Source organism: Ostrinia nubilalis, chromosome 14 (genome assembly GCF_963855985.1).
Source record: "Ostrinia nubilalis chromosome 14, ilOstNubi1.1, whole genome shotgun sequence".
Taxonomy (NCBI): Eukaryota; Metazoa; Arthropoda; class Insecta; order Lepidoptera; family Crambidae; genus Ostrinia; species Ostrinia nubilalis.
Genome location: NC_087101.1, coordinates 11655570 through 11668538, shown reverse-complemented (window position 1 = coordinate 11668538; position 12969 = coordinate 11655570). Strand labels below are relative to the sequence as shown.

The 12969-nt window shown below is 38.5% G+C and overlaps 1 protein-coding gene across 1 annotated transcript in view; it reads left to right on the top strand.

The window, feature by feature from the left end:
- LOC135078176 (uncharacterized protein CG43867-like) overlaps positions 1-12969 on the top strand; it is a 409623-nt gene that overhangs the window by 387673 nt on the left and 8981 nt on the right. Inside the window, exons 18-24 of the mRNA XM_063972763.1 lie at positions 167-307; positions 1170-1314; positions 3012-3124; positions 3492-3665; positions 8590-8712; positions 10143-10300; positions 11248-11425. Coding sequence (XP_063828833.1) covers positions 167-307; positions 1170-1314; positions 3012-3124; positions 3492-3665; positions 8590-8712; positions 10143-10300; positions 11248-11425 — 1032 coding nt within the window. The remainder of the gene's footprint in view (positions 1-166; positions 308-1169; positions 1315-3011; positions 3125-3491; positions 3666-8589; positions 8713-10142; positions 10301-11247; positions 11426-12969) is intronic.

The following is a 12969-nucleotide window of genomic DNA, read 5'->3' as shown; positions in this document are numbered from 1 at the left end:
CCTACGTGATTAGATATGAGATACTGGATTCCCATCCCGACGCGAGGTGAGCGAAAATTTTCGTTCCACGAACCTAAAAGTTTTTGGTGATACTTGTTTACAAGTAACTTGTTTATGTAATGTATTCAGCGATCATGCTCATCAGAGCTGTTTCCTTTGTTTCTAGAACCCAACCGGCCAAATCAACATGCGTGACGCGCGAGTGGAAGACGTAGAACATGTTTCAGACTCGGATTCAGAAGAGAAGAACGATGACACGCGCAACCACCTTACTGTGGCTATCTACCCGCAGCATCAGGTAACTGCGGTCAGTGAATAAACCATATATTATGCGTGGTAGTTCTATAGTTACTGTAGTTGTGAAAGTGGACACTAGTAGGCATGTACTCTTCTTCAAAAAATCTAGTAAGTGTATCTTCTGCACGGTTATTAGAACAAAACCTTTGTACGCACGTATGACGATTATAATAAGAACGATGACACACGCAACCACCTTACTGTGGCTATCTGCCCGCAGCACGAGGTAACTGCGGTCAGTGAATAAACCATATATTATGCGTGGTAGACAATAGTTGTGAATGTAGAAACCAGTAGGCATGTTGACTATATCCCTTCAAACAATAGCGACTTGAGCACGATTATTTGAACAGGACCTTAATTAAACAATAAGTGTGAAGACATTCGTGAGAATTTCATAGTTCTTTTTTATCCACAACGAGGAAGCTCTTGGCCTGTATCTCACCTGATGGTAAGTGATTATCCGGCCTAAGGTGGAAGCGAGCTTAATCCGGAATCCTTAACCACGGAGGAACTGGCTATCTTACCTCTAACTGCCGGAGCACAACAATGCTGTTAACATTGTTGTTATAAATATGTAGCACCTGGTAACTGTGATTAATAAACATGTCGAAGTCCTAGAAGAAATGTTAGAAAGCCTACAAAGAGCCACAAACCTTCCTTCCTTTCCTCTTAATATTACAGTGTGATATTTTAAATGTAGAGATGTGATATTATAATTTTTTAAAGCATGTTTTCAAAAAACCAGTAATAGCTGTGGCACATGGTGTTTTACACAAAAATCTTTTCAAATCAAATCCAAGCTTGCCCAACCTTCTTTCACACAATCCCCCACCACATTAAAGCCTCATTCGCCCCCCATCTTGTTGCAGGGTCCAACGTACCTATTATTCGAAAGCAAAGCAGACAAGGACTCCTGGTTATACCATTTGACCGTGGTTAGCGGAGGCGGATTGAGCCAGGGCACGCATTTCGAACAGCTGGTTCAGAAGCTGATGGAGACAGATGGTGATCCCAGTAAGTGAACTTTTAGCATCTTAACAACATGTTTGACTTTCTCATTCATTAAGCGAAAGAACCGATGGTACGCTGCATTCTAGTACGCTCCTTGAATTAATCTATATCAATGAAAGCAAAAGGTCAGTGACTGGCTCACTTACTCATCACGAAACCTCATAAACTACAAGTGCTAGGAGTCCCAAATTTTGCATGGAGGTTCCTTTTAGAACATAGGTGCTCACTAAGAACGGATTTTACAAAACTCCACTCCTAAGGGGGTAAAACAGGACCCACTCGTACGAAGTCGCTGGCGGCCGCTAGTTTTTAATAAAAGCCATGGCCAATACTTTGATTCCATCATCCCTTGATCCTTATTTTATAAATGAGGTTTTATTCCTTGTTCTGATTTCATAGTGTTGATATAGGTAGCAGTAGTCATAAAGCTACAATAATTAGTGACCGACCGAATATTCGTTTTCGTTTTCGGCCAAAAAATGGACATTAGGCCATATTTTCGTTTTCGGCCAAAAACCAACCGAAGCTTCGGCCAAACCGAATATCAGAAATACGTGAATAATATGGTGACGTTTACCGTTCCGATATCTTCGGGAGTGAATCTGGTGCACTCATGGTTCCAATCAGACTTGAACGGACGCGGTATTGTCACACTCTTTTGAAGTTGTGAAGTGAGGTTACGTTGTAAAGGGTGTCCAGCGAGAATTTTCCAAGTTCAAAATTGAATACAAATAAAACCAGAGTTTTCATTAAGTTTAATTGTTTCAAAATAGAGTCTAATGCGGATTTCAAATACGCCATGAGTCACTGGTCGGGAGCCTACAGAGCGTTCGCAGTTGAGCAATAAGTATTTAAATTGTATTATCGAATGATCGATGAATGTCTGATACCACACCTGCAACTGCATCCCGGACAACTACGGAACTTTATTTCAGCAAGGTGTCTCACCACACACGGAGAGGACCTCGATGCAGACACTGAGGACTATTTTTTTTTTTCAAATAAATGATCAGCAAGTACAGGGACATACCCTAGCCGCCTCGGTCACCAGATCTCACACCATGCGACTTTTTCTTGTGGGGATATTTCAAGTCAAAAGTTTACAGCAAACAATCCTTAAATAATTCAGGTTTTGCAAGAAAATATCCGCCGTGAAGTTGCAGGAAAATTATTAGCGCGATTTGCTCTCGCATAGTTGCGAATGTAAGGGTCCGGCTGTGAGAGTGCCTATAGTAAAACGGGCATCATTTAAACGACATTGCCTATAAAAAATTAAATCCGCATTGTTAAACTCCAGTTTGCATTAGTAATAAAAAATCATTAGATTTATTTGTATTCATTTTTGAAGTTGAAAAATTCCCACTGGACACCCTTTATTTCTTCTTCACTTCCCAATAATTCAATATACACCGGAAATAATATTCTACTAAGAATTCATAATTAAATTTTTAGTGTTTTAATGCCGGTTTTCTTTAATCAATCCTTATAAAAATCAACTGTCAAACGTCATTATGTTTTTGGTCAAAACATTAACGGTTTTCAAAGTTTTTGCATAATTTCAGATTGAAATTTGAGAGTTGAAGGTCATTTTCGTTTTCGGCCGAAAATGAGACTGCAGCCGAAGCTTCGTTTTCGTTTCCGTTTTCGGCTGAAAATCCATATTCGGTCGGACACTAACAATAATACTTTTAATTTTGTAGATTGCGTGCTATGGCGGCATCCAACGCTGCTGTATTCGAAGGAGAACATCACATCCCCTCTGACGTCACTCAACTCCGAAGCGCTGCAGGCGGAAGCATTAAAACTATTTAAGGTAGGTTAAGATTAACTGTTTTCACGTGAGGTTGAAAATTTGAAATAGAGGGAAACTATCAATCAATCAATCAATAAACCATTAATTGTGGTAGTTATAGGTAATACAGTAACAGTAACGATAATCTCACTACGTTATTTCTAAACTATACAAGACATCAAAAAAAAAAATTTTGCTGGCCTGACAGACCACGCATGTTTACGCTCCATTTTAATAGATGGTGGCGCTTTAATGTCATCCAGAGCTTCGTTAGTCATAAAGTAGTTGTGGTTCTTTCTTAAAACGCTCGTCACAAGTGTCTTAAGATCATTTAGATGGCGTTGCTTAATTTTGGCACTGACTATACGGGTACTTTTTGCCATTCCAGTGCGTCCAACTCTTCATGTCGGTAGCCGTAGAGCACGCAGGCATCGACTACCACGTGGTGCTCGCCCAGAATGCCCTCCAACAATGCCTGGAAGTAGCCGAGCTCCAAGACGAGCTGGCGTCAGCGTTGGCCCGTCAGACCACGCCTCACACGCACACCAAACACGGCGTGCAGGTAACGCCCGCGACTGCGCGACGTAACATAAACGTTAAGGCCGCCAAGCTTAAGAATGTAAGTTGGGTTTCAGTTTGTTTGTGTGGGGGTGGCGGTTGATGGTGTTGTTATTAAGTATATTTTTTGTTAAGAGATAGTACACAAACAGTACACAAATAGTACACAAACAGTCAGAAGATAAAATATAGTACTCGAAAAGGCACAATGTAGTAAGATAGGTGTTATTTATTGCATAGCACACAATCTTATAGGCCAAATCTCTCATTTGCCTGTGTAAATCGTTCTCCTGTAGTGTCGAGATTAAATGACGAGGTGGAATAAAATTGTGTAAAGCAATCGTAATCATTTGACAGTTCATAACGTACGATTATTCTGTCAAACGCTTTGTTTAACCGACTTTATCGTACGTTATGAACTGTCAAATGATTACGATTGCTTTACACCAGTGTTTTTCAACCTGTGGGTCGCGGACCCCCATGGGGGGTCGCGGTACCTCTTTAGGGGGGTCGCAAGAGCTCGTAAAAACTACCTCAGTAAAAAATCAGAGAAGTTTTAAAGCTAGATTTATCCGAAATCTAATTATGCAAATGCATAAATGTTGTATAGATTGAAGAATTCGATCCCTACAACATCTTTGTAAGAGGCATGAAAAAAAAAGCGAACGGTCGGATGGTCGCAAAAAATTTTTTCATACTAGGGGGTCGCGTCATGAAAAAGGTTGAAAAACACTGCTTTACACAATTCCACCTCAGATGAGCTGATAAAGAAATAATCTAAAGTAATGAATAGGCAGTAGACAATGATTGAATACGTAAACTTTTGCTGTTTGCTTTAGATACTGATTGAATGCGATTGCATCTTGTATCTTTTATAGTTATAGCATAAAAATATGATGGCCAGATTAAAAAACAATAGAAATGTTTTAGCATCCAATTGGAAGCATTATAATTTATGCTGTTTGTTATGTTTTATTAACGTGTCTCAGATCAGTTATTAAAGAGTTATACTTTTTGATTTCCCCTATATTTATAAAAAATATTATGCATCAACCGCCACTTCCATTTCTATAGCTGTTATTTGGTTGATTCTTGGTTCTCCTAAAAATATAAATACCTACTTACTATAATTTTGAAATTAAAAGTTAAGTATTTTGATCATAAATTAATTAATTAAACAGAGAACCAGGATTGAACCAAAGATTTATGTTTTTATTTGCTGTCCGTCCCCTGAACATTTTCTATTCAATATAGAAATTGTTCTTACTATCGAATAAAATGTAGCATGGCTTTTGGTGTTTCTAAAATCATTGTAGACAAACACCAATAACTAACTTCTAGATTTCAAAAATAGCCTTTGGTATTGATTTCCAGTAAACAAATAAGTTTTTTGCCTCATTCCTATCCCAGTCTAATCTAAATCTAATAAAAATGCCCAATTAAGAACTATAATAATGTGCCGACCTGAGTAAAAAAGAACTAAACCTAGTTACACACTGTTCTTATTTGAAAAACTGATTTAAAATTAAAAAAATATCCATGAATTTCGTTGGTGTGTGACATTAGTAAATTTCTAAATCGTTAAGTATTTTTTACAGAATATTAGTAATTATTTTCATCGTATTTAATAACAATTTAGTGTTTTATAGTGGTATAACGGTAACTCCGGTATGTATCATGGTATAATTACAACAAAACGCTTCATTTCGCAAAAGCTTCAGCTAAGCGATACGCTTCTACGCTTTTCTCATATGTCGGTACTATACAGGGTGTTAGGTAAATGGGTATATGAGCCGACACTAGCCCATGTTAACATGGGCATATAAATGGTATGGTGAAGTCAGAAAATTGATATCTTCATTTTAATTATTTTAATTTTCATACAAATCGTATTTTATAAAATTTATTTTGTATGAAAATTAAAAAAAATAAAATGATGATATCAAATTTCTGACTTCACCATACCATTTATATGACCATGTTAACATGGGCTAGTGTCGGCTCATATAACCATTTACCTAACACCCTGTATCCATCGTTCACAAGGTTTCTACTTTCTGCATAGCACATAGTGTAGAGTGGGCATTATAAAAATATGGTTTTAGTATAAATACTCCGAAGTAACTTTCAGTCGTTATTTTTTTTATTATAACGAGAAATAAATGACGACTGTAAGTTACTATGTAAAGACAAGCAGACACAATACTATTGCAAAGAAAATTGACTGTATAAAAATGAAACATGATTCAATATAAAATCTTTGGCTATACAGACCATTTTTCTTGGCAATAGTGTGCACTGGGTATTAGTTTACCTATAAAGGTATGTTCATATTGCTACGGGGCGTACGCGGCTCGTTATATGGACTTGTTTAATTGATTTTTCATGGAAGGACCCGCACACGCCCCCAGTTAATGTGAATAGTAAAATAGCTTCCATATCTAATATTACTTTGCGTTTATAAACTGTAAATATACACTAACAAACCATAAATTACTGAGTACTAGCTTTATGTGTGGCTATTGAAGTAAAGACAAATGCTTAAAGTGTCGTGTTGATCAATTTGGAATTGTGTATGTGAAAAGTTGGCTTTATTTAATCGCAAAATTAAAATTGTTATACTCATTGGATTGTTATAATACAAAATTATGTAATGTTTGGGCAAGAAAGAGTTGTATTCCAACTTGATCTCCTAGTTATGGCAACATAAAAAAGTTAAAGGTGTTTACAGAACTGCACACTTTTTTAATCACTGTTTTATACAGCAATTTTAATTAATGGCAACATACTGGACATTGTACATTTTTTAGTGTACTGACCAGTGTAAAACTGTTATGTATCCACCTTTATAAGTAATAAGATGTTTACTACAACTAGAATTACATATTATTTAGTTGTAATTTCGTGTAGTCGAAAGTAAATGTTGCCATAGCGAAAAAAAAACAGTTTGCTTAGTTGCAATCTATATCAAATGGAATGTTGGTGTAAATTTTCCCCGATTTTTAGTTTTTTCCGAAGTTTTCTTCCAAGAATGTCTGACCCATGTCCTATAGTTTTAGGGAATGATCTTTTTGTTGTTATATATCATCCATACTCTATCATAGCTAGTGTTTCCTACGCACTTAAACTCCTTTGTTATGAAAGGTTGATGTTGCAAGTTTTAGTCTTACCCATATTTAATCAATACTTATAAGATATTTAAAGGTGAGTATGTAGGTGTAAATAGGTTAAGTTGTGGTATAACTGCATAATAAATAAGCAAGTGATAAATCATCGTGAGTGTACAAAACATCAATATCATTCAAAATTCATAACGTGACTACATTTTAACTATAAATATGTGTGTCCGTGTGTAAATATTGAGCTTACAATTCGCTCCGCTTTACTTTCAACCATACTTTGGTGAACTTACTTCTACTGAACTATGGCAAAAGCTTTTTGTTCTGATTCATGAACTTATTTTAAACAATCATCGGCTTTGCTCTGGCATATCAATGTTAATGTATTCGATGGAGCTGTACATTTATATTGACCTCCCTTTATCGTACCTACCTATATTCTTCTTCTTTTTCAACCAAAGCCGTCCACTGCTAAATAAAGCCCTTTTCCAAAAATAAATCTTATAAAGCATGTCTGTTTTCTCTTTCAACATTTCTTATCTAGTCTAGGACACAAAATCATAATTTTCTTGTAATGACCACTATGAGACGGACTTATAATTTCAGTTGCAAGAAATGATTACATAAAAGTTTTGTTTTATACATAAATCATTGCAATGGAATACCATCTACAAGATTAGGCGCACACCGTTGATTTTTCGTCGGCCGATAATTTAGTCGGGCAGTTGATCAGTATGGGCATGTATGGGAGTGCGCCCACTACACCGATTCGATTTGGCCGATTCTTCATACAATTTAAAATCGGGCACAACTATCGGCCAACTAAAAATCAACGGTGTGCGCCTACTCGTAAGACGTGTCTAATACAAACATATTTGAGTACTCACTTGAATGCTGGAATTATTATGCAGTTGTACTACTTGTAAATGTTAAGGATACCTATTACCTACACTGCACTACAGATACTGTATATACCTTCAGGGATGTCTTTCAGGGTTCTTTCCACGGCTGGGATATAATCTACACACACATATGCAATCGCACGTGCACTAACAAAATATAGATCAGCAGATGTGTATAGCAAAATAGTATGAACTACGATTGTGTCTTTTGTTCTTCAAAATTAAATGAGTCAAACTATTTAAGCGGGCCTAATGTATCTATTTCTTCAGTATTTACAAAGGATTAAAAATAAGGTGGGAATCATATGCTATTGCCTATTAGCGGTCAAAGAACCAGAATAATTTTGTACATAATAAAAATGCTAGTCATGTCAGGTGGTAAATTGTTTTTTAAATGTACAAATTTCAACTTATTCATTTTATCACCATCAAGTAAGAGTTTGATAAGTATTACAATCAGAATGTAAAGACACTGTTTCCTATTTACAATTTTATACACTTTATGAAAAAAAGGCACAAAACACCCCTACTTTTTCTGATACAGGTTCAATTTAATTATTTTTTCTGAATTTTATCTACAGCTTGTTGGAAAGTATCCCTGTGACTTTTAATCCCAAATTATTAAATTCTCCCTTAATTATTACCAAAAGAGTGTAAATTAGATCTTATGAGCAAAATTTTAAAGGTCACTTTCCTCCTACTCAAGTATTAACAGAACTAAAAGCTAACCTCCCACAAATCTATAATTCCCCTCACAGTCAACTCAACCCAATCAGAATTTTTACTAGATCTTATGACCAAGAAATTAAAGTTCAATCTCCATCCCACACAGTAAGTCCCCACACAGTTATTAGAAATAAAGCCCCCCGCATACGGTCCGACGAACACCAACATTTCATTTGTCCAGCAACTGCTACTGTGCGCGACTCAGTCGCTGTTCACTTGCGACACGGGTGCATCGTCGGTGGGCAGCGATAACAAGAGCGGGGACGTACAACCTAACGCCGCGGGCTCGCCCAGCTCGATACAGGTAATGTTTAAGACAATCCGCAGCAAATATGCGATTAATCGCGCTTTGAGGAGCTGACGAAAATCTTATCGTGGTTCTGTATCGATTTTAGACGGCAAATGTGTAAGTTAAAGGTCTGAAATCGGTAAAATGCTTCGATAAGATTATGTCGTAGCGCATCCTAGCCTTGCTGGATGTATTTTGAATTGATATTTACAAAGTAAGCTTTATCTAAACCCTCATCACCACTTACCATCAGGTGTGTTTGAGTTCATATTATTATAGTGTTCTGAGGAGTATATTCCTCTCCTTAATCAACATCATCATCATCATCAACAACAGTAATTATTTGTAACGAAAATTGTAGTATCAAATAAATTAAAGAATACGGAATTCTTAAATAGGTATGTAAGAATTCTACAAAACAGAAAATTCAAATCGCTGCGGATTGTCGATGGATGTCTTAGTTTTGTTTAAGGCAGAAATAGGCTGTATTAAGGTAACTTAAAATTGTTATTATGTATTTAGTTTATTTGTGATAATTTGTATTTTAAAGGAACAAGTTCCAAGAGACCACTTTCAAAATTATAAAAGACATGTAAATAAATAAAATAAAATTCTACCTTTAAATACTTAAACAAGTTGTCCATACACAAATGATAGTTATTTTTGGTGCAACATTTTTGATTACTAAAAAAATTGTTTAGTTTCTACAATAAAAGTATTCCTTGTGTGTAGGTATTTCACTTGATAAAGCCACAAAATATTTCGATAGAATTTTGATTCGGGCTGTATTTGTGTTAATATTATGCTATCTAAGTCTTATTTTAAATTAATTTACTATTGAGGCAAAAGAGATCAAAATTGTATCGATATAAAATCCTATAAAGAACTGTAATGCCCTTGTTCTAATGATAGACGATGTAGACACACATTTTAGCTGTAGGCAACTATTTAACAAAACATATGAGAAATGTGTAAAGGTATTGTAAGTTTCATCAGTTTTGTAACAGTTCGTTATGTCCCGGACATTGTATTTACTTTTATGTATCCAAGATAGTAACTGCATAGTACTAGATACGACACAATTTATATGATGTTCGAATATCTCTGCCTGTGTAGGTATCATTTTAAATACATGTGCATTAATTAAGAAAAACTATTGAGCTGTATAGGTACATTATCGTATCCTATTCAATGGTTTTTTAATGTAAGTTAGTGCGATTTGAAACTAACCTGTGCGTTCTGATATTACTGTGTCACCATACATTTTGTGTCGGTCTTTACATCCAAAACAGTTTACAATATTGTGAGATAATAGAATTCAAAGTTATCGGTTATCGCATTGACAATCGTAGGTCTTCAACATTACATAACATTTTTTTATAGCCTTTTGTAGTCTATAATCTAGTTTCTTTTTCCAATTATTCGACGACTCCGGACAATTCCAGGCTCCGCTCCTATCTGTGGACTGCAAAAGCAACCCGCCCACGTACAGCTTCGTGCAAGGCTGGCAACTCCTGGCGCTGGCGGTGAGCCTCTTCGTGCCACGGAACAATCGCTTGCTGTGGTACTTGAAGCTGCATCTCAGCAGGCACTCAGATTCCAAGTGAGTTATAGAATAGAGCTTATAGGACAATAAGCTGGTAAGTCTGATTCCAAATGAGCCGAAAAGATTATTACTTTTCGATCTATCAAAATTTTTGATCCATACCATAGACGTAGCCGCTACCTATAGATAAATACGATTGCATATTAGCTATTCAACCGAAGTTTAGAGAGTAAACGAACTTCATTCATAATGTATAACTTCTGTTACTAAATAAAATTAAAGATTTTCTTCGTTTTTGTCTTCAAAGGAAACAAACATTTTTGGACCAAAAGTAGCCGGCTGAAGAAAATTAATTACATAAAAATTTTTACGAATATATCGTCAACACAACTCTCCAAGGCTTATTTAACTCCAGATTCTTTTGGAGGAAACAAATAACCTATGAAAATAAAATAAATGACGCTAAACGTCCTCCTTCTCGTAAAAACTGCGAAGAAGAAACGTTTCGATCACACATTATAATGTATCTCAATGTCTTAGTGGTGTCTAATAGAAAGATTTACCTTCGAAAAATACTAGAACAGCCTTTTGACAGCTCATGAAAAAGTGTTTTAGTTGACCATTAGACCCTTATAATAGGGATGATGACTGGGTAATAAAATCGAAATTCTATTTTAGACCGATAATTTAATTAGATAATTCTAGTCCGTCAGACAGATAATAAAATAATTTTGGAGGCCTTTTTTATTTATTTTCATAATCGAATAATTACAGTATTATATTGAGTTGAAATGTCGCGTGACGTCACTTTTGAGAAAAAATCTACTCAAGCGTGACGTAACGCGCCATTTCAACTCGATGTAGCACTGTTATTATTTAATTATGAAAGATAATAAAAATATGAGTCTAATATTTTCTAATTATCTGTCTGACGGACAAATAGTTTAAATTTGGTCATCTAGCCTATTATTACTACATTCTTATAACGTCTCCCCTCTTCCAAGAACGGAGTGCGGCAAATACGCAGCGTACTGCGCGCGCGCACTCGAGCGCACCATCCGCAACGGAGGCCGCGAGGACAAGCCCTCCCGCATGGAGGTGCTGTCCATCCTGCTCAAGAACCCCTACCACCACTGCCTGCCGCACGCCATACCGGTGCACATGCTCAACAACACCTACCAGGTATGTGTACGACACTAGAGGTAGATAAAACGCGACACGGACAGCTTAGTGACTTAAGGTGGCGGTTCGCAGCGCGACAGAGACACGAGACCGAGACGGGAGACCGCGACAGTTATTTGGCTAAGGCAGAGACCTGTGTCTCTGTCCGCTTGCGAACTGTCGCTTATACATTGTCTAAAGTCGTAATTTGAGCGCACCATCCGCAACGGAGGCCGCGAGGACAAGCCCTCCCGCATGGAGGTGCTGTCCATCCTGCTCAAGAACCCCTACCACCACTGCCTGCCGCACGCCATACCGGTGCACATGCTCAACAACACCTACCAGGTCTGTGTACGTCACTAAAGGTAGACAAAACGCGACAGGGACAGCTCGGTGACTTAGGGCTATATTTCACCGGGACACCATGGCGGCGCAACCAGTCGCCGCTACCAACAAAACGTATGCAGCTTTGCGCAACCAAACGGACACCAGGTGAGTAACTCTCTATAGAGCTGTATACATTTTGTTGGTAGCCGGCGACTGGTTGCGCCGCCATGGTGTCCCGGTGAAATATAGCCCTTAAGGTGGCGGTTCGCACCGCAGCAGAGACAGGAGACCGAGACACGAGACCGAGACGGGAGACCGCGACCGTTATTTGACTAAGGCAGAGACCTGTGTCTCTGTCCGCTTGCGAACTGTCGCTTATACATTGTCTAAAGTCGTAATTTGAGCGCACCATCCGCAACGGAGGCCGCGAGGACAAGCCCTCCCGCATGGAGGTGCTGTCCATCCTGCTCAAGAACCCCTACCACCACTGCCTGCCGCACGCCATACCGGTGCACATGCTCAACAACACCTACCAGGTCTGTCATCATCATCATCATTTCAGCCACAGGACGTCCACTGCTGAACATAGGCCTCCCCCAATGACTTCCACATCGCACGGTTGGTAGCGGCCTGCATCCAGCGCCTTCCTGCTACCTTTATCAGGTCGTCGGTCCACCTTATGGGTGGACCAGGTCTGTATACGTCACTAAAGGTAGGCGACGCACAGGCCCCTCTTTCCCACTGGGCACTTTGGGCACGTGCCCAGGGCCCCGCGACCGAAGGGGCCCCTGTCTACTCAAAAGACCTTTCTCCAGATGATATAGGTCCCCCTTGATCCTTAAGTGCTAAGGGTCCCTAGTAGGTTAAAGACGGCCCTGGCGACGCAGGACAGGGACAGCTCAATGACTTAAGGTGGCGGTTCGCACCGCGACAGAGACAGGAGACCGAGACGGGAGACCGCGACCGTTATTTGGCTAAGGCAGAGACCTGTGTCTCTGTCCGTTTGCGAACTGTCGCTTATACATTGTCTAGTAACGGTCGCGGTACCTTTAGACATGACGACAGGACGACAGTTCAAAGCTTCGCATACTTGGCGTCTAGTCGCCGAATCGCCTGTCGCGTGTCGCCTGGTGTACGCCTACACTGCACTGTAGGTCGCGCAGGGAGAGTTGAGGCGATCAACACAAATATTTGTGTCTGTATACGCTCGCCGCGCCTCAGAGACCTCAGTCTTGCTT